This window comes from Rhincodon typus, chromosome 19 (genome assembly GCF_021869965.1).
Source record: "Rhincodon typus isolate 14 chromosome 19, sRhiTyp1.1, whole genome shotgun sequence".
Lineage (NCBI taxonomy): Eukaryota > Metazoa > Chordata > Chondrichthyes > Orectolobiformes > Rhincodontidae > Rhincodon > Rhincodon typus.
In genome coordinates, this window is record NC_063350.1 from 22,793,392 (window position 1) to 22,815,369 (window position 21,978).

General features: G+C 37.9%; 1 protein-coding gene across 1 annotated transcript in view; it reads left to right on the top strand.

Moving 5' to 3' along the window:
* The window catches only part of LOC109914231 (protein SOGA1), a 104,051-nt gene that overhangs the window by 73,152 nt on the left and 8,921 nt on the right, over nt 1-21,978 (top strand). Inside the window, exons 7-11 of the mRNA XM_048608557.1 lie at nt 803-1,087; nt 2,689-2,853; nt 3,938-4,105; nt 14,583-14,834; nt 20,634-20,704. Of these exons, the coding sequence (XP_048464514.1) occupies nt 803-1,087; nt 2,689-2,853; nt 3,938-4,105; nt 14,583-14,834; nt 20,634-20,704 (941 nt within the window). The remainder of the gene's footprint in view (nt 1-802; nt 1,088-2,688; nt 2,854-3,937; nt 4,106-14,582; nt 14,835-20,633; nt 20,705-21,978) is intronic.

The window sequence follows — 21,978 nt, forward strand, 5'->3', positions numbered from 1 at the left end:
ATAGGTAGTGTTGTATTTCTGTTGGTACAGACTCAATGGGCTGAAAGGCTTCTTCTGTACTCTGATTCAGAGGTTCAGTGATTTGACTGCTTGCAGAAGAGAATAACAGTTTTGCATTGAATGGAGTGGTATGAAACTAGCAAAGTTCAATATTTGGTCTCCACTGAATGACCTATTAGGAAAGCACTAACAGTGTTACATTGGATAAAGCAAATCTGGATAGGGGCTATTGTTGACGCCTGATTTTCCGGGGATCCTTCAACAGTTCTAGTTGAAACTCTCAAAGAATGGACATTTGATTGAGGTACCATAGGGCTGGTGGCACCCTTTGAATTATGAGTAGGGAGAAAATCATTGGATAAAATACTATATCTATGCAATTTCACAATTTGCGGATTTTGTACAGCCACTGCCTTCAGGGAGAAGCTAGGGAAATTAGATAATGAGTCATTGTTGGCCAGTCTTGCTGACTTCCTAGTTACATGTAAGCATTGAGAATGCCTTGAGGCACATATCACATTCACAAGTCAATACTAGCAAATTCAACACAGTATCTGATGATTAGAGGAACCGGGAAGGCTTTTTAATTTTCTTTCCTGAGGTACTTAAGCAAGTACTATGGAGTTTGATAAGACCAATGGTGTATATTAGTTTTAACAGCTGTTTTATATGGTAAGGGTGAGTGCACAATGAAGCATAACATACACATAGGAGTTTCTCATAGACACGCATGGTCTGGTTCACTGTTAATCTAAATTAAGTCTTTTATGTTTTTCATTGATTCTTTAATTGCTCTCCATAGCTTAAAGAGGAGCAACAAAAGGCTCTTGTACGAAGAGATTTTGAGCTGCAAAGCCTGAATTTGCAAACCAGACTTGAGCAGAAATTCTGGAGTCAAGAAAAAAATCTGTTTGTGAAGGAAGCAGATCAGTTCAAACAAAACCTCTTCCTTCTCTACATGAAACTGAAATGGTTCCTGAAGCACTGGAAATGTGGCAAGAAGATGGACAATGATGGTGATGATTTACTAGAGGTGCAGTGTTCAACATTTTTAAGAGAGCTGATAATCTCATCAACTGTTGTCTATGTGAGCACTCAAACCATTACAGTAGTGTAGAGTTAAACCCATAAAATAGCTGCAATGAGCATATGTTTCAGTGTTAATGGAAATCAATTTATCTGATTAGCATATGTATGTAAAATGTGCAAACATAGTAAACTTTAGAGTAAATGGCAGGAACAGTATATAAGAAATGTTTATTAGGCTCATGGTCTTGGAGTTTTAAAAAGGAAGAGGCAATCCTGTTGAAACATTCAAGATTCTGAGGAGGCTTGAAAGAGTCATCACCAAGTCTCGGTTAAACATGAACAGGGGAAACAGTTTCAACAACTTTCCATTTAACACACTGATAAGGAAGAGTTTGTTATCTGGTAGCTGTTGGTGCTTGGTTTTTTTTCTTCCCGAAAGAGCAGTGGAACCTGGGTCATCGAATATATTCAAAACTGACTTGGACAGATTGTCGATTGACAATTGACAGGGAGTCTGTGGTTATTGATGGGGTTGGGAGGGTGAGAGAAAAGGAACTGAGACCACATTCAGATAAGCTATGATATTTTTGAGTGGCCTACTCCTCCTGTTTCTTATGTTCTTCTATAGTATGTTGAAGAAGCCAAAACCAGAGCACTTCTGTGATACTTTGACAACCATACTGGCAGGGGATGTCTTGCTCACTGAGAGCATACCACAAGAGTCCTTTGTGTACAATACACATTTCATAAGTGTGTGAATAATTATGTGCATTTTCAGCAAGAGCAGTATATTTTTCCTTTATTTTTAATCTATGACTTCAATTTTTTGTGAGAACATCTTTTTATTTTTGAATCTTTAAAAACTGTGGACTGAAAGGGAAAATAACAGTTTTTAAAAACATGAAATTACCAGGATGGCTGCACATTTTTACAGCAAGGAATTCAGTACCTGTTGTGAGCTGTTTTGCAGCTGTGTTCCTGCAATGTGTAGACAGTAGGAGCCGAAGAGTTGTTTACAGCTCAATCTGATTGATTCTCAACTAACTGAGCAGTTTGGAACTGGAAACAGCTTAGAGAGAGAAAGACATAGAAAAGTGTGCTGCTGTTCACCCAAGCAGAATCTGCTTATTTTCCGCAGTTTAAAAAAAAATTCACTAAACGTGAAGAAAACGAGTTTCTTGCAGCAGTTGCTTTAAGCTGTAATTTTTTAATTGATAAATCAGAGACATTTTCCTGGTAAATCAGTCATTCTGTAGGTTTTGCAAATCAATGAAACCTTTTAGAGAGAGAGAGAACTAAACACTAAGGGCTTGGCTTGCTGAAGTACAGTCATTTCAACATCAGAATTGGAAAGCAACGACCACAGTACTGTCTTTCCAGTTGTTTTCTACTTCCACCAATAATCTATTTTTCCTATTTTTTTTCATGTGTGAAGGGGAATTAATATGGAGATTAGTGTCTTAATTAATAGTGTTATATTCCAGTAGTTGATATTTGTTTACGTCAGTGGTTCATAATAAGTTTTAGAATAATTGCACATTTGTGTACCATAACAAAAAATTCACAGTGGTGCAGTGTCACACACCAACAGTTGTGAGCACCTCCTGACAATGAATGAAATTCAGAGAAACATTTCTTGTGCTTCGATGCATTTGGCAGGTTAACAGTGTGAAAGATCTATATTTGCTGATTGAAGAAGAGGAGCTGACCCCTTGCCAATTGGACAATAAGACTGTGAAAACAGATGACCAATCTCAGAAAACCTTTGAGGAGGCTCTGACTGTTCCGATGGAGAAATCTCTTCCCACATCGTGTGTAAAGCAGGTACACCGTTGTTTAAGTAGCTAATTACTGCAATGCATAGGGATATTCTTATATGTTGCACACTATCCAAAATTAATTGCTTAATCAGCTGTCTATTAAAGTACAAGGTTTATCTCAATTGAAGAGGGGTTTCTGAATTAAATAATAATTCATCGTTATTATCCTAATTTTTATACTCTCTTTGAGTATACTTTATCAGTATGGTGATAGACTCATTTGAAAGATTTTTATATGGTTACAAGAGGTGTGTGTGTGGAGCTTTAACCTGTTTAAGCTGCAGAATGCTGGATCATTGCACCATCTGAGTGACTTCTGTGTGGTGGATAACTAATCTTTGGGTCATAAATTTTGGTTACCATTTACTTAATCAGTTTAAATTGTTTTGCATGCCTTTTTGCTGCTGCATCTTTTTCTTCTAACAATGTTGCCAAATTTGACAAATTTGCATTTAATTTTAGAATTCAAATGACTTGCATAGATTAGAAACAGCAGACGTCTAGTCATTGATTCCTGTGGGAGTTGGTCTGTTCACCCCACCTGCTGTTGTACCTATTACAAATATTTCTTGGCCATTTTGACATTGTGTTTTAAGTTTGATTCCATGGCCAGTCTTTTGCATTAATCTTGTAAAATTCAGTTTCTGCCTGGATAGACTTAGTGCAACAATTTTCTATGTAATAGCAACCTTCTGTATCGTTTACCTATTTTACACTGAATTCCTAGAGAGGTTAGGTAAATTTGAAGTCTCATATGTGGAAATTTGCTAAATATTTTCTGAAAGAAGAAATTATTTAAGTATTGGTCTTTTCAAAGAAAGATCCACTCTTAAATGTATGTTGTTTGTTGCTATTATGGTATTGGTGGAACTTGGAATATGTCTGTTTTTAAAAAAAAAAAGGCCAGTTTATAATATTAACAATTACTAAACTAAAGTGAGACTAATATTTGTTCCATTCAGTCTAATCGGTATTTGTCAAGCTCAGAATTAATTGTCAATTTTGTTAAAGGTGATGTCCATTATAGCAAAGTTTTTTTTTTTTTGCTTTTTAACAATGATATTGTATGCTTGTTTTGTATTTTGCAGTCAAATGAATATAGTCGAGTTGTGGGAGATATTAAAATGATTTTAAAGGACCTTTGCACAGAACTAAAAGAGGAAAGAAGGCGAACAAATGATCTTCAACACCAGTTTGCAAACGCCAAGTCAGCCTGGGAGATAGAAAAAGTGGAGCTCAAAAGTCGTATTACACAAGTAAGCAGAATTTGAGACAGACAGTTATTCTGTATCAGCAGTAATTCAGAGTCATTCTTAGCGTATTCATTGTCAACAATCCCAGGCTAGTTTGTTCTCCTTACTATCAAAGGACATTAAGCTACATTTGTTGCATTACATTAAAAGTTCATTCAGTACTATACCCCAAACTTCTCCCTGTAACCCTCCCCTCGTCCTTTAAGATAACAGTCTAATTCTGCTTTGAAAATTCACTGGAACCTGCCTCTGTCACACTGTCTGGCAATGTGTTTCTGATTTTAACTACCTGCTATGTGAAGAATTTTTTTTTTCCTTTTGCTTCTTTTACTGTTTACTTTAGATCTGTGCCGCCTTGTTCTTAATTCTTTCATGAATGAGAACAGTTCTTTTCAATTCATTCATGAGAACGGCAGTGACGGTGGTTTTGATTAGAGACCTGGACTATTGCTGTGGTTCAGATTCCACTACGGCAAACTGAGGTTTGAATTCAATGAATAACTCTGAAAACCATGAAACCATTGTCAATTGTTATAAAAGCCCAAATCCCTTTTAAGAAAGGACATTTAACCAGTTAAGACCTAGTCTGGCCAAATATGACTCCAGCCAACAGCAATGTGTCGAGTCTTTTTTGGCCTCTGAACTTGCCTGCAAACCAGTAAAATTAAGACCAATTAGGGATGGACAGCAAATGCTGGCTTTGCTAGTGACACCCACATCCCATGAATGAATTTTAAATAAACATCTCTCTCCAGACCCCTCATGATTTTGAACACCTATATCAAATGTACTGTCAGTCTTTTCTTCAAGGACACAGTCCTAACTTCTCCAACCTGTCATCACAACTAAGGCTTCTCAGCCCTGGAACCATTCACATGAACTTTTCTGCAGCCTCTCTAATTGCTTCATGCTCCTCCTAGAGCGAGACTCCCAGAACTGGACACAGCACTCCAGCTGATGACATATTACTGTCTTACAAAAGTTCAACGTAATCTTTGATTTTGTACACTATGCATGTATTAATAGAGTCCAGGATGTGTATACTTTATAGGCAGTTCTTTTAACCTGTCCTGCTATCTTCAATGACTTGTTTATTTACCACCTAAGTCTCTCTGTTCCCATAACCACTTTATTTGGTGTCTGTCTGTGTTCTTATACTAAAATTAATCACTTCACATTTCTTTGTATTAAGCTTTACTTGCCACTTGTCCACACATTCTACCATCCTGTATGTGTGTTTTTGAACACTCCTTGTATTTCAGAATTTTTTCATTATTGAATCATTGGCATATTTTGAAATTATGTATTTGTGCATCAAATCTGGTTCATTAAGATATGTAGACAATGGACTAGTGATATTATCTCTGGACTGTTAATCTAGAGATCCAGGAAGAGTCTTGGTGACACAGGTTTGATCCCTCCATGGTAGATAGTGGAATTGAAATTCAATAAAAAGTCTGGAAACAAGAGTCTAATGATGACTGAATCTGTTGTCAATTGTCGGAAAAACCCATGTGGTTCACTAATGTCCTTTTTTGGGAAGGAAGCTGCCTAGTTTGGCCTATGTGTGACTGCAGACCCACAGCAATGTGGTTGACCCTTAACTGCCCTCTGGGCAATTAGGGATGGCCTAACCAGTGACATAGACATCCTGTGAATGAATGAATTTTAAAAAATCAAGGTACTGTGAACAGTTTTAGTCCCTTTATCTGTGGAAATGTACATTGGCATTGGAGCCAGTCAGAAAAGGTTCACTAAATTGATTCTAGGTATGGAGGGGTTGTCATATGAGGAGAGATTGAGTAATTTGGGCTTATATTCATTGGCGTTTGGAAGAATAAGAGGAGACTATTGAAATAAATAAGATTTGTATGGGCTTGATGGGGTGATTTGGAGAGGCAAAGTTTGCAGAACTCTAAGGTACAGTGTGATCTGAGTGCCCTCATGAATGAATCATAAAGGTCACTGTGCCAATACAGAAAAATTTAGGAAAGCCAGTAGAATGGTGTTATTAATTGTGGGGTCTGTTTGAATACAAAAGTAAGGAGGTTGTGCTTCAGTTATGTAGAACACTGTTGTACTGTGTTCATTATTGGTCAATTTACGTTATACGTAAAAATGCCTTGGAGGCTGTTTAGAAAAGGTTTTATAAACTAATAACTGGAATGCGAGTCACTCCCAGGAGATGGGCATTGCTGGCTAGACAGTATTTATTGCTTGTCCCTTGCTTCCCTTAAGAAAGTGATGCTGAGCTGCCTTCTTAGATAGCTGCAGTGCATGGCTGTAGGGAGATTAACAATGCCATATTTGACCCAATGACACCGAACGAACAGTGGTATATTTCTAAGTCAGGTTGGTGGTGATCCCAGATATCTGCTGCCATTGTCTTTCTGGATAGTACTGGTCATAGGTTTGGAAGGTGCTGTCTAAGGATCTTTGAATTTCTGAAGTGCATCTTGTACCGTCCATAAGATGCACTGCAGAAATTCACCAAATATCCTGACACATGGTTGTTTTATGAGGAAAAGTTGGACAGAGTCTATTCTATCGAAGTCCTTCATAGTTTTAAAGACTTCTATTAGGTCACCCCTCAGACTTTGCTTTACAGGTGAAAAGAGATCCAGTCTGTCCATCATTTCCTGATCACTATGATTTCACAGTTCTTCTGTTAATCTTGTCATTATCATACACCCCAGAGTGGTGTTATGGACCAGGCCAAACCCCTACTAAATATATGAAGGAGCTAGCCCAGACCCTACCTTTTATCTTATTTAAAGGCAAGTGTAGGACGCTGTGATTCTATTGATCAAATTACTAGGCTTTAAGCAAAACACACTTTATTCTTACACTACAGTTAAAATAAAAACACAAAAGAAGAATCGACACAACTTTACCTCTATTAAAATACAAAAAAAATTAACTACTACTCATCAGCTGTTCCAATAAAGAAGCATCCCATATGCATACCTTCGGCAAAGGGAAATTCAGCAAAAGAGATTTCCCTCGCTTGCTTTCTCCTCCAGTTCAGGAGAAAGGAAAAACTGTTTGAATGAATGTAGCAGCAAAGAGAGAACTCCAGCTTTTTGCTGCAGCAGAGAGAGGGAGCTGTATCCAGCAGCTTCACCTCTTTAAAAAAAACTCCAACTTCAACAACTGAAAGCAAAACTGAAACCCTGGGTCTGTGTGAGCTTGACTCCATCCACTAATGCTTCCTTTGTCTAATTTTAAAAAAAATCTATTTACTCTGCTTTCCAGCACTAGGTTAATAATACGTCTCCAAGGAAACGAAGACAGAGCAAATCCCTCTTAAAGGCACATAATGTCTCTTTCATGAGGCCAGGTTTCCATCTCTCCATGGAGGTGTGAATCACAAAATGCTACATTTATTTGGTTTTATTGGATAAACAAATTTTCTCTGCCTTTTCAACCCAAACCCATCCTATTTTCTAATGACATGTTCATGGGTCAGCAAGATCTCGGTGCAATACCCATGCATTTCTTTCAAGATCGGGATTCCCACTTTGAGGAATATGCAAAAATTGCCAATACCAATATCCCCATTGCCAAACACACACACCACCATTCATGTGTGCTGGCGTGGGTTTTGAAATCCTTTCAAAGCACATCTCCGTAAAGTTCATATTCACACAGAGATGCCTGCTGAGGCATTGAGAACATTCTGAAAGGCAAGTGTAAAATATTTTTGACAGCTGTAGATTAGATGTGTTTTTAACATGGTGATTCATCATAGGGATCATTCCTGCAAAGATAAGTTGCCGTTTACATTGAATAGTATTGTGTATGCGTTGCACTACCGTGCTTTTTTAATTGAAGATAGTGCCATTATATATCAGGACTCTGCCATGGTGATTTCTGCAATGATTTAAATTGGCTGCCAATTCTCCTAGTTTATAAAATAGAATCCTGCTTTTGCAAGTTATGAAGAATATTTGAAACCCTGCTCCTCTCCATTAGTTCACAGGGAATTTAACAATCTGCTGAATGTTAGATTTGCATCTAAGGTTTTAAATCTTCGCTGGAAAGTTGCTGCAAATGCGAGTACGTGATTGTGCACCAAACTGTACAGGGACCTGAGTAAACAGGGCAGCATCTGTGTATCTCCTTGAGCAGTCAAATCAAGCGATTGTGAAATAAACAGAGCAAGAACGGAGAAGAAATGTGAATTGGAGTAAATGAATTGAATGTCAAATCAGACACCATGAGAAATAAGAAGAGGAAAAGATTGAATTAAGTTTGTAAAAATGAAAATAAGAGGCAAAAGGAAAATGTGAAAAAACAGTTAACATTTTAAGATAACACTTTTCTTTAAAACTTCACTTGATCAAGTTGGACTCCATATCAGACGTAGAAAAGCAACTTCCCACCGTTCAATGCTGGGGCAGACAGTAAGATGCTATTTTAGTGAAACTAACAGCAAAGCAATGCAATTCAGACAGCAAATTTGAATTAATGTGTTTAACCACACTTCTGACCCTCAAGTAAAGTTGCTGCACCATATAAGGATAAATAATGTTGAGCAGCATTAACCTTACTTGAATTTGAGCAAAAAATCTGGCCCTCTCTCTCTCTCTCTCAGACCATCACAGTTTTTGTAGCAGCCTTGTATGTAGTAATTCAGTGGTGTCAAATTGCCATAGAATAATGGAATAACTTCAGTAATGGAGTTTAATATTACAGGTGCCTTGCCACTTGTGGATTGCAACACTTAATACAATAATGAGCTAATATTCAGGATGAGAGTTTACATCTAAAATTACAAAATACTCACATATCTGTCCAAATGTTTGACTTTAAGAGAATCGCTGAATTTTTTGACACTCCTGTTTGTTAAAAAAAATCACATTCCTCCTTTTATTTGCTTGCTAATGTCTGTATTGCTTTACACCATGACATGCAGATGTTAGCTGATGTAACTGTCATACCATTACAGCTGTTTAGCTCAACAGACCACAGTTTCCCTCGATTGACCTAGGGACACAGCTGCATGTAATGCTCTGGGAATTTCAATGCTGTGATTAAGAAGGAAATTTGTATGCTGTCTACTGTCTCATGAGCCTTACTATGAGAAAATAATCCCCAAGAGACTGATTTTTGTTCATTTTTACAGAAATGCATTAATATTTCTGAATTTTCAGTTAGTATTTACTAGAAATGGAAATGAGAGTAAAAGTTGCATTTTAAAAAAGCACCTTACCACCTTTCAATAAATATGCCTGCCCAGCTGTCCTGTATGCTGGGAGAGCCAGTTCAGAAAATATATTCCAAATTTGACCATAACTTGCTCAAGCAACACATCTGGCTATATCCGTCATGCCCTTGCATGTTTATGTTTTGAACTTTTTTGCATGGAAAGTTGATGAAAGTAGAAGAAGATAATTTCATAGTGAGCCTGAAACAGGATATATCTGGGACCCGAGTGAACATGTTGAGCGCATGTGTATCTTCTTGACCAATCACATTGAAGGATTGTGAAATTTCACAGTAAAAGAACAGAGAAGGAAGTGTAAATTAGAGTGGGGAATTCAAAGTCAGACAGAGAAATGAAGTGAAGAAAAGTGCAATCGGATAAAGAGAGAACTGAAAAAAGAGCAACTTTTAAAAGTATTCATTTTTTAAGAAAATTTCTAGCAACGATTAAAAGTTGAGAAAATGAGACTCCACGCTTGTAATAATCAAGTGTTGTTCCTACAAAGTTGTTTGACAGTAATTATCACTTACCATAAGATTAAAAGGGTGCTGGATTTCAAATGAACAAGCCTTAACTTGCTGCAATGAGTTTAGTTCACATCTACCACACACATACAACTGTCCTTTTGAGTGAAGAAGCAGATAGCAAAATGTTCTTTTCGCACTGCAAATAGTGGAACAGCACAACTCGGAAGCAATGCTTGTATTTCTGTGATAAATGAGCATTCATCGTCCTGAGGTTCCCATAACTTCTGTGCATCGATAATGCTGAATACCATTAGACACCCCATTATTTCAACAGAAAATTCTGACCCCATTATCTGCAGTGTGCTTTAACAGCACCTAAAGGTGGATGCAATTCTCAGAAGGTAGAATACTGCAGTGTTTCTCCGATTCAGCCACCACGCCAACCGACTGATGTTTGACTATATCACTGTGAGTACAATATAGCATGTTTTATATTGGAGTGAACACCTATGATATCAGTAGTTGTGTAGTTCTAGTGGGAGGTGTAAAGAAGTTGTACCACCACAATGACTGGCCAAAGGAAAGATATTTCCTATCAGAATGAAGATGCAATGTTATGTCTAACAACCACATTAAGCTATTTGAATTCTAGTTAATTGAGTTTGCAGTAATATTATTATATTGGCTAATTTCACTCCAATTAATCCTATACAGTCACGTTGTGTTTATATGAAAAAATGTAAATTCTGCAAGATCTCAATTAAGTAAATATAACCTCGCATCTCCATTTTGATAGAAGTTGACCTATCTTTTCCCGTTCTCAGGATTCTTGTGGCGTCTCGGTAGAAAGTAACACATTTATCCATTGTGATAAACGATAGGTAATAAATCACCAGTTCTGACTCTTCTGGTATTTGGTAGTCAAGAGCCAGAAACTTAAACATCCCCAGTTGTTCAAGAAATGTAATTGTAACAGGAAGCCTGAGTCTGAATAATACATATGATATTACATCAAGTTGCCAAGGCATGACTAAATCATTATTAGTGGTTCCAAGTGTATTTATCATTCGGTCTCATAGGAGCTCAGAATTTGATTCTAAAGGATACACCATAATTAACCACTGAAAGAAGATCCGTCATGTATTCAAAGTTTTATTAGGGATGGTAGCTATCAATCAAGAAGTGCCTCTTGCTCCTAGCCCCGTTTGAAAACTGTAATTTGCTTTTTTGTGGATTTGTAATTTGGAACACCAGGAAGATTAGGCTGTTGAGTCCACAAGTCTGTCCATGATTCAATCAAATCGTGAGTGATCTGTGACTTAACTGCGTTCATCCACCTTTACCTTGTAACCTTCAATACCTTCAGGTAAAGGAACACCAGTAATCTCATTTCAAATTAACAATTGATCAAGCATTAATTGCCATTTACAGAACAGTTCCAAACAATTACCATCTTTCATATGTACAACAGTTTCTATTTTTCACTCCTGAAAGATCTGCTCCAACGTTTAGATTATACAGACATCTACATTACATTAGGAGTGGAAGTAGGCCATTCACCGTTCAACGAAATCATGGCTGGTGTGATTGTGACCTAAGGTCCATATTCCCACCTACCCAGTAACTATTCACTCCCTTGTTAGCTAATCTAGTTTATCTATCTTTGCCTTAAAAATATTCAATGACTGTGCCTCCACAGCTGAATGGAGAAGAGAGCTCCAAAGACACTCAAACCTCCAATAGAAAAAGTTCCTCCTCATTTCTGACTTAACTGGCAGTTCCTTTGTTTTTAAACTCTGTCCCCTTGTTGTCTCTCCAAAAAGGGGATGCAGCTTTTTAGCACCCATGCCCTAGACTGCATAACCAGTGGAAGTAGGGTGGGTAGGTAAAATTTATCTATTTCATTTACTACTTCAAATTTTGATCAAATTACGATTTAACCTTCCAAGTTACAGGGAATAAACCGTGGTTTGAGCATATCTCTCTTCTTAGTTTAACTCCATGGAGTCTAGCTGTTATTCTGTAAATTGGTGCTACATTCCCACCAAACTTTAAATCCTTTCTAAGGTATGGTCCTCGGGATCTTTCATAACGGTATCTAATCTAGTCCTCTCAGTACAAAGCAACCTTCTATTAACCATTTTATTTATTTTCAGCAGCAATTCATGCCATTTTAATGCTCTGATTAACTGTAGCCCTAAATTTCTTGGAACCTTTTCACTGTGTCTAGTTTCTCAGCCTATACAAATTGGCTTTTTCTATTCTGTTTCATTTCAAAATAAATGCCAGTCTATTTCCTACATTAAAGTTAATTTGCCCTGTGAACATTTCATATAATAATATTATGCTCCCCTTTATACTACTGTGTCAACAGCAGGTTTGAATGTGACTTTCTATTCCATCATTGAAGCTATTAATAAAGATACTGCATAATCAAGGCCTGAACTCCGATCAATGCCAGATACCACCAGTCACATCCTGCCAAATAAGAGTACCTACCCATTATCACTATTCTTTGTCTCCTCCTGTTCAGTCAATTTCTTAACCAGAACAGTAATTTGTTTTCAGTTCTGTCAGCTTACACTTTAAAGTCTCTTTTATAAGATACTTTATTAAATGCCTAATGGAAGTCTATGTAAGTAACATCCACAGACATTTCCCTCACCACTTCAGTCCAATTTTTCCAATCTAAAAGAACAGATGCTGAATCGTGAGAATTGTGCAAGATTATAGTTATGGCATCTGTAGTGTTCTTACCTTTGAAATACTGGAATGGAAACTGTGTGGACCTGGTGAGCATAAATGAGCAAACTGAATATCCGGAACCCGGTAGAAAAACAAAAATTGCTGGAGAAACTAGTCAGGTCTGGCAGCATCTGTGGAGAGAAAGCAGAGTTAGTGTTTTGGGTCCAGAGACCCAGTACTGAAGAGGTATCACTGGACCCAGATGCTGCCAGACCTGCTGTGTTTCTCCAGCAATTTCTGTTTCTGTGTCAGATTTCCAGCATCTGCAGTTCTTTTTGTTTTATCCATAAACTGGTTGTTGCGATTTAAGAGCTGCTTAATAGTATTGTTGGCAACACTTTGCTGACAGATGAGGCTGATGGGTTGGAAATTGGACAAATTGAATTTTCTTGCTTTATCTGAATAGGCCGTACCTGGGTAGTTTTCCACATCAGGTAGGTGCCAATGTTGTGTTTATTTCGTGTTGTTGATTCTTACACACTGTTGCAGAAAAGAACCCTGGACACAAGCTGGAAATTTCATTGCCATTTTGATATGCTGGTTTGCTTATCCCAGTCTAGATGAGACATAAAACCCCCTACATGCTTGCTTAATCTCTGCATCACCCAATTCAAAGCTGCTACCAGGCAGACTACAAATGATTCCCACAATAGTTGTAAATTCTTTTTTTTCATTTGCATTTTACCAACAAAGCCTCCACTGCCTTATATCTTATTATAACTTCTATTATCATTACAAAAAACATCATTCTTAGTTATTCCTTGCACTCCACAATTTTCTCTATCATTCCTGTAGACCTGTAACCCGATATGTTTAGTTCTCTGCTCTGACCATTTGTAGCTATGTCTCCGTAGTGATTATTTTATCATGTCCACCCAGTTGAATTTACACCTACACTTTGCACAATGATTTCATTAAACTCTCTTTGGGTCACACCAGCTCTAATGATTTATTCACATGGATCTTCTTTCTCTCAGTTTAATTTTCATGTATCATGTAACTTTCCCTTTATCTGTTCAGCCTTAGACAGAATTTCAGGTTGTTGCTGTACTTTATCTCCTTTTATATGTTTTTAACCAATACTTATGCTATCTTTCCACCTGTGCCTTTTCCCCATTTACTCTGTGACTTCTCCATTCATCCATTGCACTAGGAGCCTCGTCAAAGCCCAGTTCAGGCAGACCCTGTTTCAACAGAGCAGTTCCTTTCCTGGTCGGGTATCCCATGAAGTGAAACCACTCCTACCCACATCCCTTCACCCAGGTGCCCAGTTCTCTGATCTAGTTATTCTATCTGGGACTTGGAGAAGGTGACCCTCCGTTAATCAGTATCCTAAGATCATACAGGTTAATGATCTAGAGGTCCAGCTCTGTATTTGCATTTCTTAGACCTTTGAGGAGCATAGCAAGAAGGATTGCAGCTGTAATATTGTTACTATTTCTGCTGGTTTTAGTTCTTGTCTTGGAAGTATGTGATCACAGTTACTTTCTAGCAAGTGCATAACATTCTTGTGGGAATTCTAGATGAATTTTGAAGTAGACAATTTAAAGCATGTTGTTATAAGCACAGTGCATAGCCTGTGTTTTGTTAAAAAGAAAATCATTTGAAGTCATTTCAGAAAACCAAACATTAAATAATCTCTTTTTAATATTCATTTTTCACAAGTGCAAGAAATACAGGAAAGTAAATGCTGAAGCCTGAGATCTAGATGAATGTTTGTCTTTTTTCCCACCAAAATGCATAACTTATTGGTTTACTTGCAATTTCATTACAAAGATTCAAAATCAGGCTGTAAAAATACCAGCAGTTGTAGTATTGTGGTTACGTTATTGAATTAGTAAGAGATTAAATCTGGAACTTAAAAGTTACTGTCAGTCATGATGTTTTTTAGGGAAGGAAATCGGTCATTTTTACATGGTCTGTCCTGTGTGTGACCAGACCACAGCAATGTGGTCGACTCTTAAATAGCCTTACAAGTCACTAGTTACACCATTGAATGATGGGCAGTAAATGCCAGCTATGACTGCATCCCATGAATAATACTGATTTCCCACAACAGCTGGAAGGTAGGGCTTGCAAAATGACATCCGAGAAAACTCCTGGTGATATGAAGACTGCTTTGAAATGGGAGAGAGAAGAACATCAGCAACTCCTCGCAGAGTCGTACAGTGCAGTTATGGATCTAACACAGCAACTTCAAATCAGTGAAAAGAACTGGAGTCAAGAGAAATTAGAGTTACTGGACAGATTTAACAATGAGCGGAGCCACAGCGAACAGCGTCTGAAGGAAATGCAGCAGAAGATCAATCAGGTACATGCTAAACAACCGCTTTAATGTGTATTAAATAATTTTAAACCTGTAGTCCTACAGTCACAAATGTTACAGTGTCGTCTTAAAAATACAAAGAAGTTCTTTGCGCAAGGCTTTCTTCTAACAAGCGTGCTGAGAAAGAGCATCTGCCTTCTCTTCAAAAGGTAACTATTTGTGTGAGGGAAGTTTAACAATGGACTAGAAAGTCCTACATCACAAATGCCCATTTTCCAGAGAGAGTCCATCCCCAGTGTAATGCTGATGTCCAAGATGTTGTTTGAGATAGATAAACCCATTCTGACAGCAGGGATGGGACCTTTAAGCTAGAAAAATAACCTCGCTCTTCAAAGCAGGGGAATTTTGATAAAAGAGAAACAAAATATTTACTCCTCTTTACATATGAGACTATGGACGAGTTGGTTACAGTCTATAAGATAACAACCTGTCCTCACTGAATCTCAGGCTGTACGGAGCATATGGGTGACAGTGGCATTCCCTCCTTTGTACCTTTTTATGTCCTTTTGATGATCTCTAAACCTCCAGTGGGATCTTGCTGCTGGGAGTTTTGCAGTTACCAATCAGAAAGTTATGGCATTTGTCCAAGTAATACTGTGTGGAGGTAAATGAGCAAAGCGATAATATCAGATACTCAACGATTTTTATTGTCACTTTGTAAATAAGTCACTTTATGTTTAATGGTGTTAGAGGGAATGCTGCATTTGTTCCCAATATTTATGTCTCACTAATGTCCAAAAAATAGAGGGTTTTATTTTGATTGCTTGATTGGATTGACAGATGATGATTTTCTGCTTCTGTCAATGCAAGTCATGAGATGATGAGGGGAGAAGAAAAAAAGATTTTTTTCAAAAACATCGTTAAAACCCAAGTTTCACCTTTTGTGGGACCTAGAATTATCCTTGCTGCTAGCTGCTGTGGAAGCAAACCTGTGTCCCAGAATATCATGCCATAGTTTGAGAGACCGTCGTCATAATCCAACACCAGTTACCTATGAGAGTCAATCTTCCCCATAGCATCAATTAAGTTTTTTAGCTGAAAGTTCAATCTTCCTCTTTTGTTGGGAGTAATGCCTCTTGTGTTGAACTGCTCCAGGTGCAGTTTTTCCATGTATAAACATAACGAATAATGGCTGCCCTACATTTTATTATTGTGCCACAAGTGGACTATATTCAAAATTATCCACATTTCTCAGAGAAAACAATAAAAATGGCCCAGGCTCGTTTCTTCTTTCACCATATACGGTGTTTCACGGAGCTGTCCCTACTTGCTTTCTTTCCTGTGAGGGATAGAACTTTCAAGAAAGTGAAGCATTGAGAATTGGCCCTTGATGTAAATTCAGTGTAAGATTCATGTGATGTTATCATGCTGGCTATTCAACAGTGGCCAGTTGCGTTCACAGGATTAATTTCCATTGTGTTCCGTGTACCATTTTGATCTACAATGCATGTGTTTGTGCTAATGATCTTATCTCCATTTCATGCAGAAAATTATTAATTTAACTTTTATGACATTGGTGTGATGGACCAATAACCACAACGTAGTTTTGGAATCTGGAAATTTTTTTGATTCAGTTGCTGTTTTTTTTTCTTTTTTAAAAAAAAGTTTAGTAAGTCAATTTCTAATTTACTGTACCAGCTTTTATTGTAGTAGACAATAGTTTATAAATGGGCGCTCCCTTCGTGAAGCGTCATGGAAAAGACGCATGTATGAGGAATCACCGGGAATATCAATGTGGGATGAGCTAATGAATAGAAGGTCATGTGGAAAGTACTTGCTTCAAAACATCACCAGCATTGTCTGCTTGAAGAACACTTAGTTTATAAATTATATACCGATGAATGTTTTCTTCATTCTGCTCACTTTCTTAGAATAATTAAATGCTATCTCAATTCTCAATACTTATTTTTATGTGCAAAAAATGAGAGTTTGGGTTGGATGTGGATGTTATTTTGAGTGGCACTGCATTAGGTAGAGTTTTAATTGGTAATAATCCTAATATTTAACAGCAATGCAAAGGTGCATAAGTAGCTGAAATAGCACTGAAGTTCTGAGCAAGGGTCACCGGACCCTGAAACGTTAACTCTGAATTTTTCCTCACAGATGCTGCCAGATCTGCTGAGCTTCCAGCAACTTATGTTCTTGTTAGCACTGTGAAGGTTTGGCCAAATGCTAATTGAAAAGAATTTGATGGAACTTGGGTTGTTCGGGCTTACTGTGAGGAACTGCAAAGTCTCTGGTTGCAGAAGTGACACACTTGCATTCATCTGAACATCCAAAGGATTAGGTCATACAGCCCTCAAGCCTGCTTCACCATTTAATACAGTTACGGCTAATTTGATATAACCTCAAATCCACGTTCCTGCCTACCCTGATAACTTTCCAACCCTCTGCTTGACAAGAATCTATCTACCTCTGCCTCAAAAATATTCTCAGACTCTGTGCCCCACCATCTTTTCAGAAAGAGTTCTAAAGATTTGTGACCCTCTGAGAGAAAAAGAATGACCTAATCTCTGATTATAAATGGTGATTCCTATTACTAGATTTTCCCATGACAGTGTAGATTCCCTCCACATCTCCCCGGTCAAAATCTTTCAGGATTTTATGTTCCATTCAAGTCGCCTTTTACTCATCTAAGCTATGAGAGCACTGTAACTGATTGATTGAGGTATATCTGCTGCTGTGGTGGCCAACTGAGTCTTTCCTTGTGTTCTCACCTCCTCCCATACCTCCTGTATCAGACACTTCCAGGGATGTGACAGCCAGTCAGTCACATTCTTCCATAACTAAGCTGAACCAGCGATGCTTCAGTTACATAGAATCAGATCTAGAGTACAATGATTGGTTTTGGTCACCTTAATCAAGGAAAGATATGAATATGTTGGAGGCAGTTAAGAGAAGGTTTGCCATACTAATAGCTGGAAGGGGGATACAAGCCCAACCTTTCCTTATTAGACAACCAGCCATTCTAGATATTATTTGGAGGAGGAGGAATACAATGAAAGACCAGTCAGCTGCCACAGTAACAGATGTCTCAAATCAGTTACAGCCCTTTGACAGTATATACTTTGAAGGTATCCAAGACAGTCAAAACCCCAGGAGTGTTGTGGAATACAAAGATTGGTGGAGTTGCGAATAGTGAGGTTGATTGTCAGAGGATACAGCAGGATATAGATCAGTTGGAGGCATGGGCAGAAAAATGGCAGATGGAATTTAATCTGGACAAATGTGAGGTGATGCATTTTGGAAGGTCGAGTACGAGTGGAAATTATACAGTGGATGGCAGAATATTTAGGAGTATTGATTTGCAGAGAGATCTGGGTGTGCGGGTCTACAGATCACTGAAGGCAGCAGCGCAGGTAGATAAGTTAGTAAAAAAGGCTTATGGCATGCTTGCTTTCATTGGAAGGGGCATTAAGTACAAGGATAGGCAAGTCATACCGCAGCTTTATAGAACTTTAGTTAGGCCACACTTGGAATATTGCATACCGTTCTGGTCACCACACTACCAGAAGGATGTGGATGCTTTGGAGAGGGTACCAGGATGTTGCCTGGTATGGGGCATTTTAGCTATGAAGAAAGGTTGGATAGACTAGGTTTGTTTTCACTAGAATGCAGAAGGTTGAAGGGTGACCTAATAAAAGTTTATAAGTTTGTGAATGGCATGGATAGATGGAAAGTATGAGGCTTTTTCCCAGGGTGAACGGGTCAATTACTGTAGGACACAGGTTCAAGGTGCCAGGGGGAAGTTTAAAAGAGATGAGCGAGGCAAGTTTTTCACACAAAGGGTGGTGAAGTGCCTGGAAAGTGCTGCCAGAGGGTGTGGTAGAAGCAGACACAATAGCAGCATTCAAGAAGCACATGGACGAATACATGTATAGGAAGGGAATAGAGGGATACAGATCCTATAATTGAAGACAGTTTTAGTATGGAAGGGCAAAATGTGTCAACACAGGCTTGGAGGGCCGAAGGGCCTGTTCCTGTGCTGTATTGTTCCTTGTTCTCAGCGAGCTCCTGCAATCAGGTGACACACACAGCCTTCCACAAGGACTCGGTTGTAAAGAATAGGAGAGATTTCACATGTCTGAAACACATCATAAACATGGAGTTATGTGAAACTGACAGCATTCGCACACCACATTATGGTAAAATAATCGCATAGAACTTAAACTTTACATATCAAACTTAGTTGGTATCACTTTGATAACTTTTGTGGCCTTTGAGTGTTGTCTGGAGATCTTTCTGAAAGGATGACATAGATGCCATCAGCTCCCTGCTAATCATCAACCTCCTCCTCTTGGGCATTGTAATCATTTTTTCTAGCTACAGGTAAAAGGTAGACGTTAAAAGGTCCTGATCCCTCCCAGATTGCAATGAAAACAGGATTAGAAGCACTTAACAGTCGAACGATGAGAGCCTTTGATGTACTTTAATGCCTCATTTCCTCTGGGATCTTTTCCTTGTTGCTTGCAGCAGCCAGATGGCTGTCTGAGGTAATCAGTCCCTCCTACCTTGTATCCATGATCATGCAGAGCCTGTGCCTACTTTGTACACAATTACTGCCTTGCTGTGTTTCTGTGAATGCAAAAGGAATTCCAGTTCCATGTATTGGGAGCAGAGACCTTACGTAATTTTTTTTTTGGCTTCCCTGTAGCTGGGAATGGAACAAGAAGGCACTCTTCTCATTCTGCAGGATATAGATAAATTCTGTGAAAATTGAGTAAAATAGTGATTTTGCCTTACTTGAATGCAATTTCTTAATTTAATGTTGACTTTTGCAGTAAAGAACATCACTATTAGGTTTCTGCAAGATATGAATTCTCGAAAAAAAAATTGTCCTTGTAGTTTAAAAACAATTTCTCTGTATCTAAGAACTGATTTTGAATTTTGAAATTACTGAATGCAGTTTTGTATGTAACTCAAGTTATAGTCAACAAAAGACATCCTCTCTCCTAAGGGGAGGCGGCGGCCTAGTGGTATTATTGCTGGACTGTTAATCCAAAAGACCCAGGTAATATCTGGGTCCCTGGGTACGAATCTCACCATGGCAGCTGAACTGAAATCAATAAAAGCCTAGTTTCATCATGAGCACAAATCATTTGTCGATTGTCAGGAAAAACCTATCTGGTTCACTAAGGTCCTTTTAGGGAAGGAATCTGCTATCCTTGCCTGGTTTGGCTTACATGACTCTCAGACCCACAGCAATGTGTTTGACTCTCAACTCCAATTAGGGATGAGCAATAAATGCTGGCCTAATCAGTGACGCCTTCATCCTGTGAATGATCATAAAAATCATTAAAACCGGAACTGTGCCCTCTACCTCCAACAACATGTCTACTTCACCCATTGTCAAAATGTTCGGGAGTTGAGCAATGTTAGCAGATCACAAAAACTTAGCTAGTTTTTGGTTCATAACATGACATCACCATTGCATTGAAGGATGTAACAATATAAGCAACAATGGAAAATTCTCCCCATACACTATGTGAATGGCTTACTGTTTGCTTATAATAGAATTCCACACCCACGCACTACTCCTTACCTATGCTACATCTAATTGTTGCATCTGTATCAAATAGAAGATCAAAGACCTGCTGAATCTTTGTTGGTACAAAGGCAGCTGCTATTGTCAAACTAGCCCAGGGAGGAGGTGGATTTCTCAGGTGTTAACAATGTGACTTCTTGTGACAGTCAGTATAATTATAAGGAAATTAAAACCGATTCACTAAACCCTGCAAATTCCCAGTTGACTTATTTACAAACTACATTCTTTATATGTTTCAGATGCTACAGCACAGAAACAATGAAAAGGAAACTTCAGATGAATTAGAGGCTAAAGGAACTAATTTGCAAAGGTAAAATTTGGCTTATCTATACTTAGATGAAATATTATAGCCAAGCAAAAAACTAAATTGGTAATTGAAGTAAAGTCTAGCATTAAATAGGCACAGGTTTACAATCTTTCTCATTTGTTCTTTAAGTTATGATGTTTAGTCAAAGTATAGGTTAAATATTAATCTGTTGAGTAGTTTCTTAGACAGAAATTCACAATAAGAGGAGTAGGCCATTCAGACCCTCAGTCATGGATGATCTGCACCTCAACTCTATTTTATCCATCTTTACTAAATATTCATTGATACCCTCACGTAACTAAAATCTTTTATTACATTAAACTTTCAACTGACAAAGCATCTAATGCCTACTGGGGGGCAAGGGTGAGAGATTTCTCCGTCTCTGTGAAAACATGTTTGTTTTGTCATGGTTCTAATTTTAAAATTTATACCCCTATAACATTTTGGGTTTCACTTTAACTTTTAATTATATGTAGTCATTTGGCCGTAAATTCTCCAAAGCAATGTCTGTACCAATCGGAGTCCGTTTGCCAACAATCTGCTCTTATACAGCAGAAGTCTTTTTTCCCCCTCTTAGTTTGATATTTCTTGTGAATTGGCCTGATAAATGTAAAATGAGAAAATGTTGACAAAATGTGTCCTTCTTTTCAACAACACTCAACTTTAATTGTAAGACATCAATCAATTACAATTATAGATTGATTTGAGAGAGCAGGTTTAAAGTTTGTAATTCTTGATTAGCTACAAGACCCATTACAGGTACCAATATGTTTTCATAAGTTTCACAGAATATATTAACTTTATCAAAGCAAGTACAAAAGAAATTATGTTTAATAAAAGTACTAGTTTTCAATCCATTCAATTCAGAATACCAGATTGTGAAACTGATTGGCTGGATGCAAGTCTCTTGTTCCCTTCTGTTAACTAAAGTTCTCCTTCAGTTTTCTCTTGTGCATCAAACCACTGAGAATTACCACTTCTTAACCGTTGCTAGCCACTACCCTGTGCCATGATCAGAAATGTTCTAAACTTTAATTGGCTTATTGTGCATTAGCAGTGCATCAACAGTTCATGGTCAGTCTTGGTTCATTTAGGTCACGTCTGCCAAATGTTGAATTCATTTTAAAAGTCGTGATCATCTGTGATACTACTTCCTATGTCTACTTCCTGATTGATTATTTGACATGTCAGTCAATTTTTAAGATCACCATTTTGTAACAGCTCATCTTCCTTAACTTATTAACTCCATAGATCATTACCAAGATAATGTGACACCA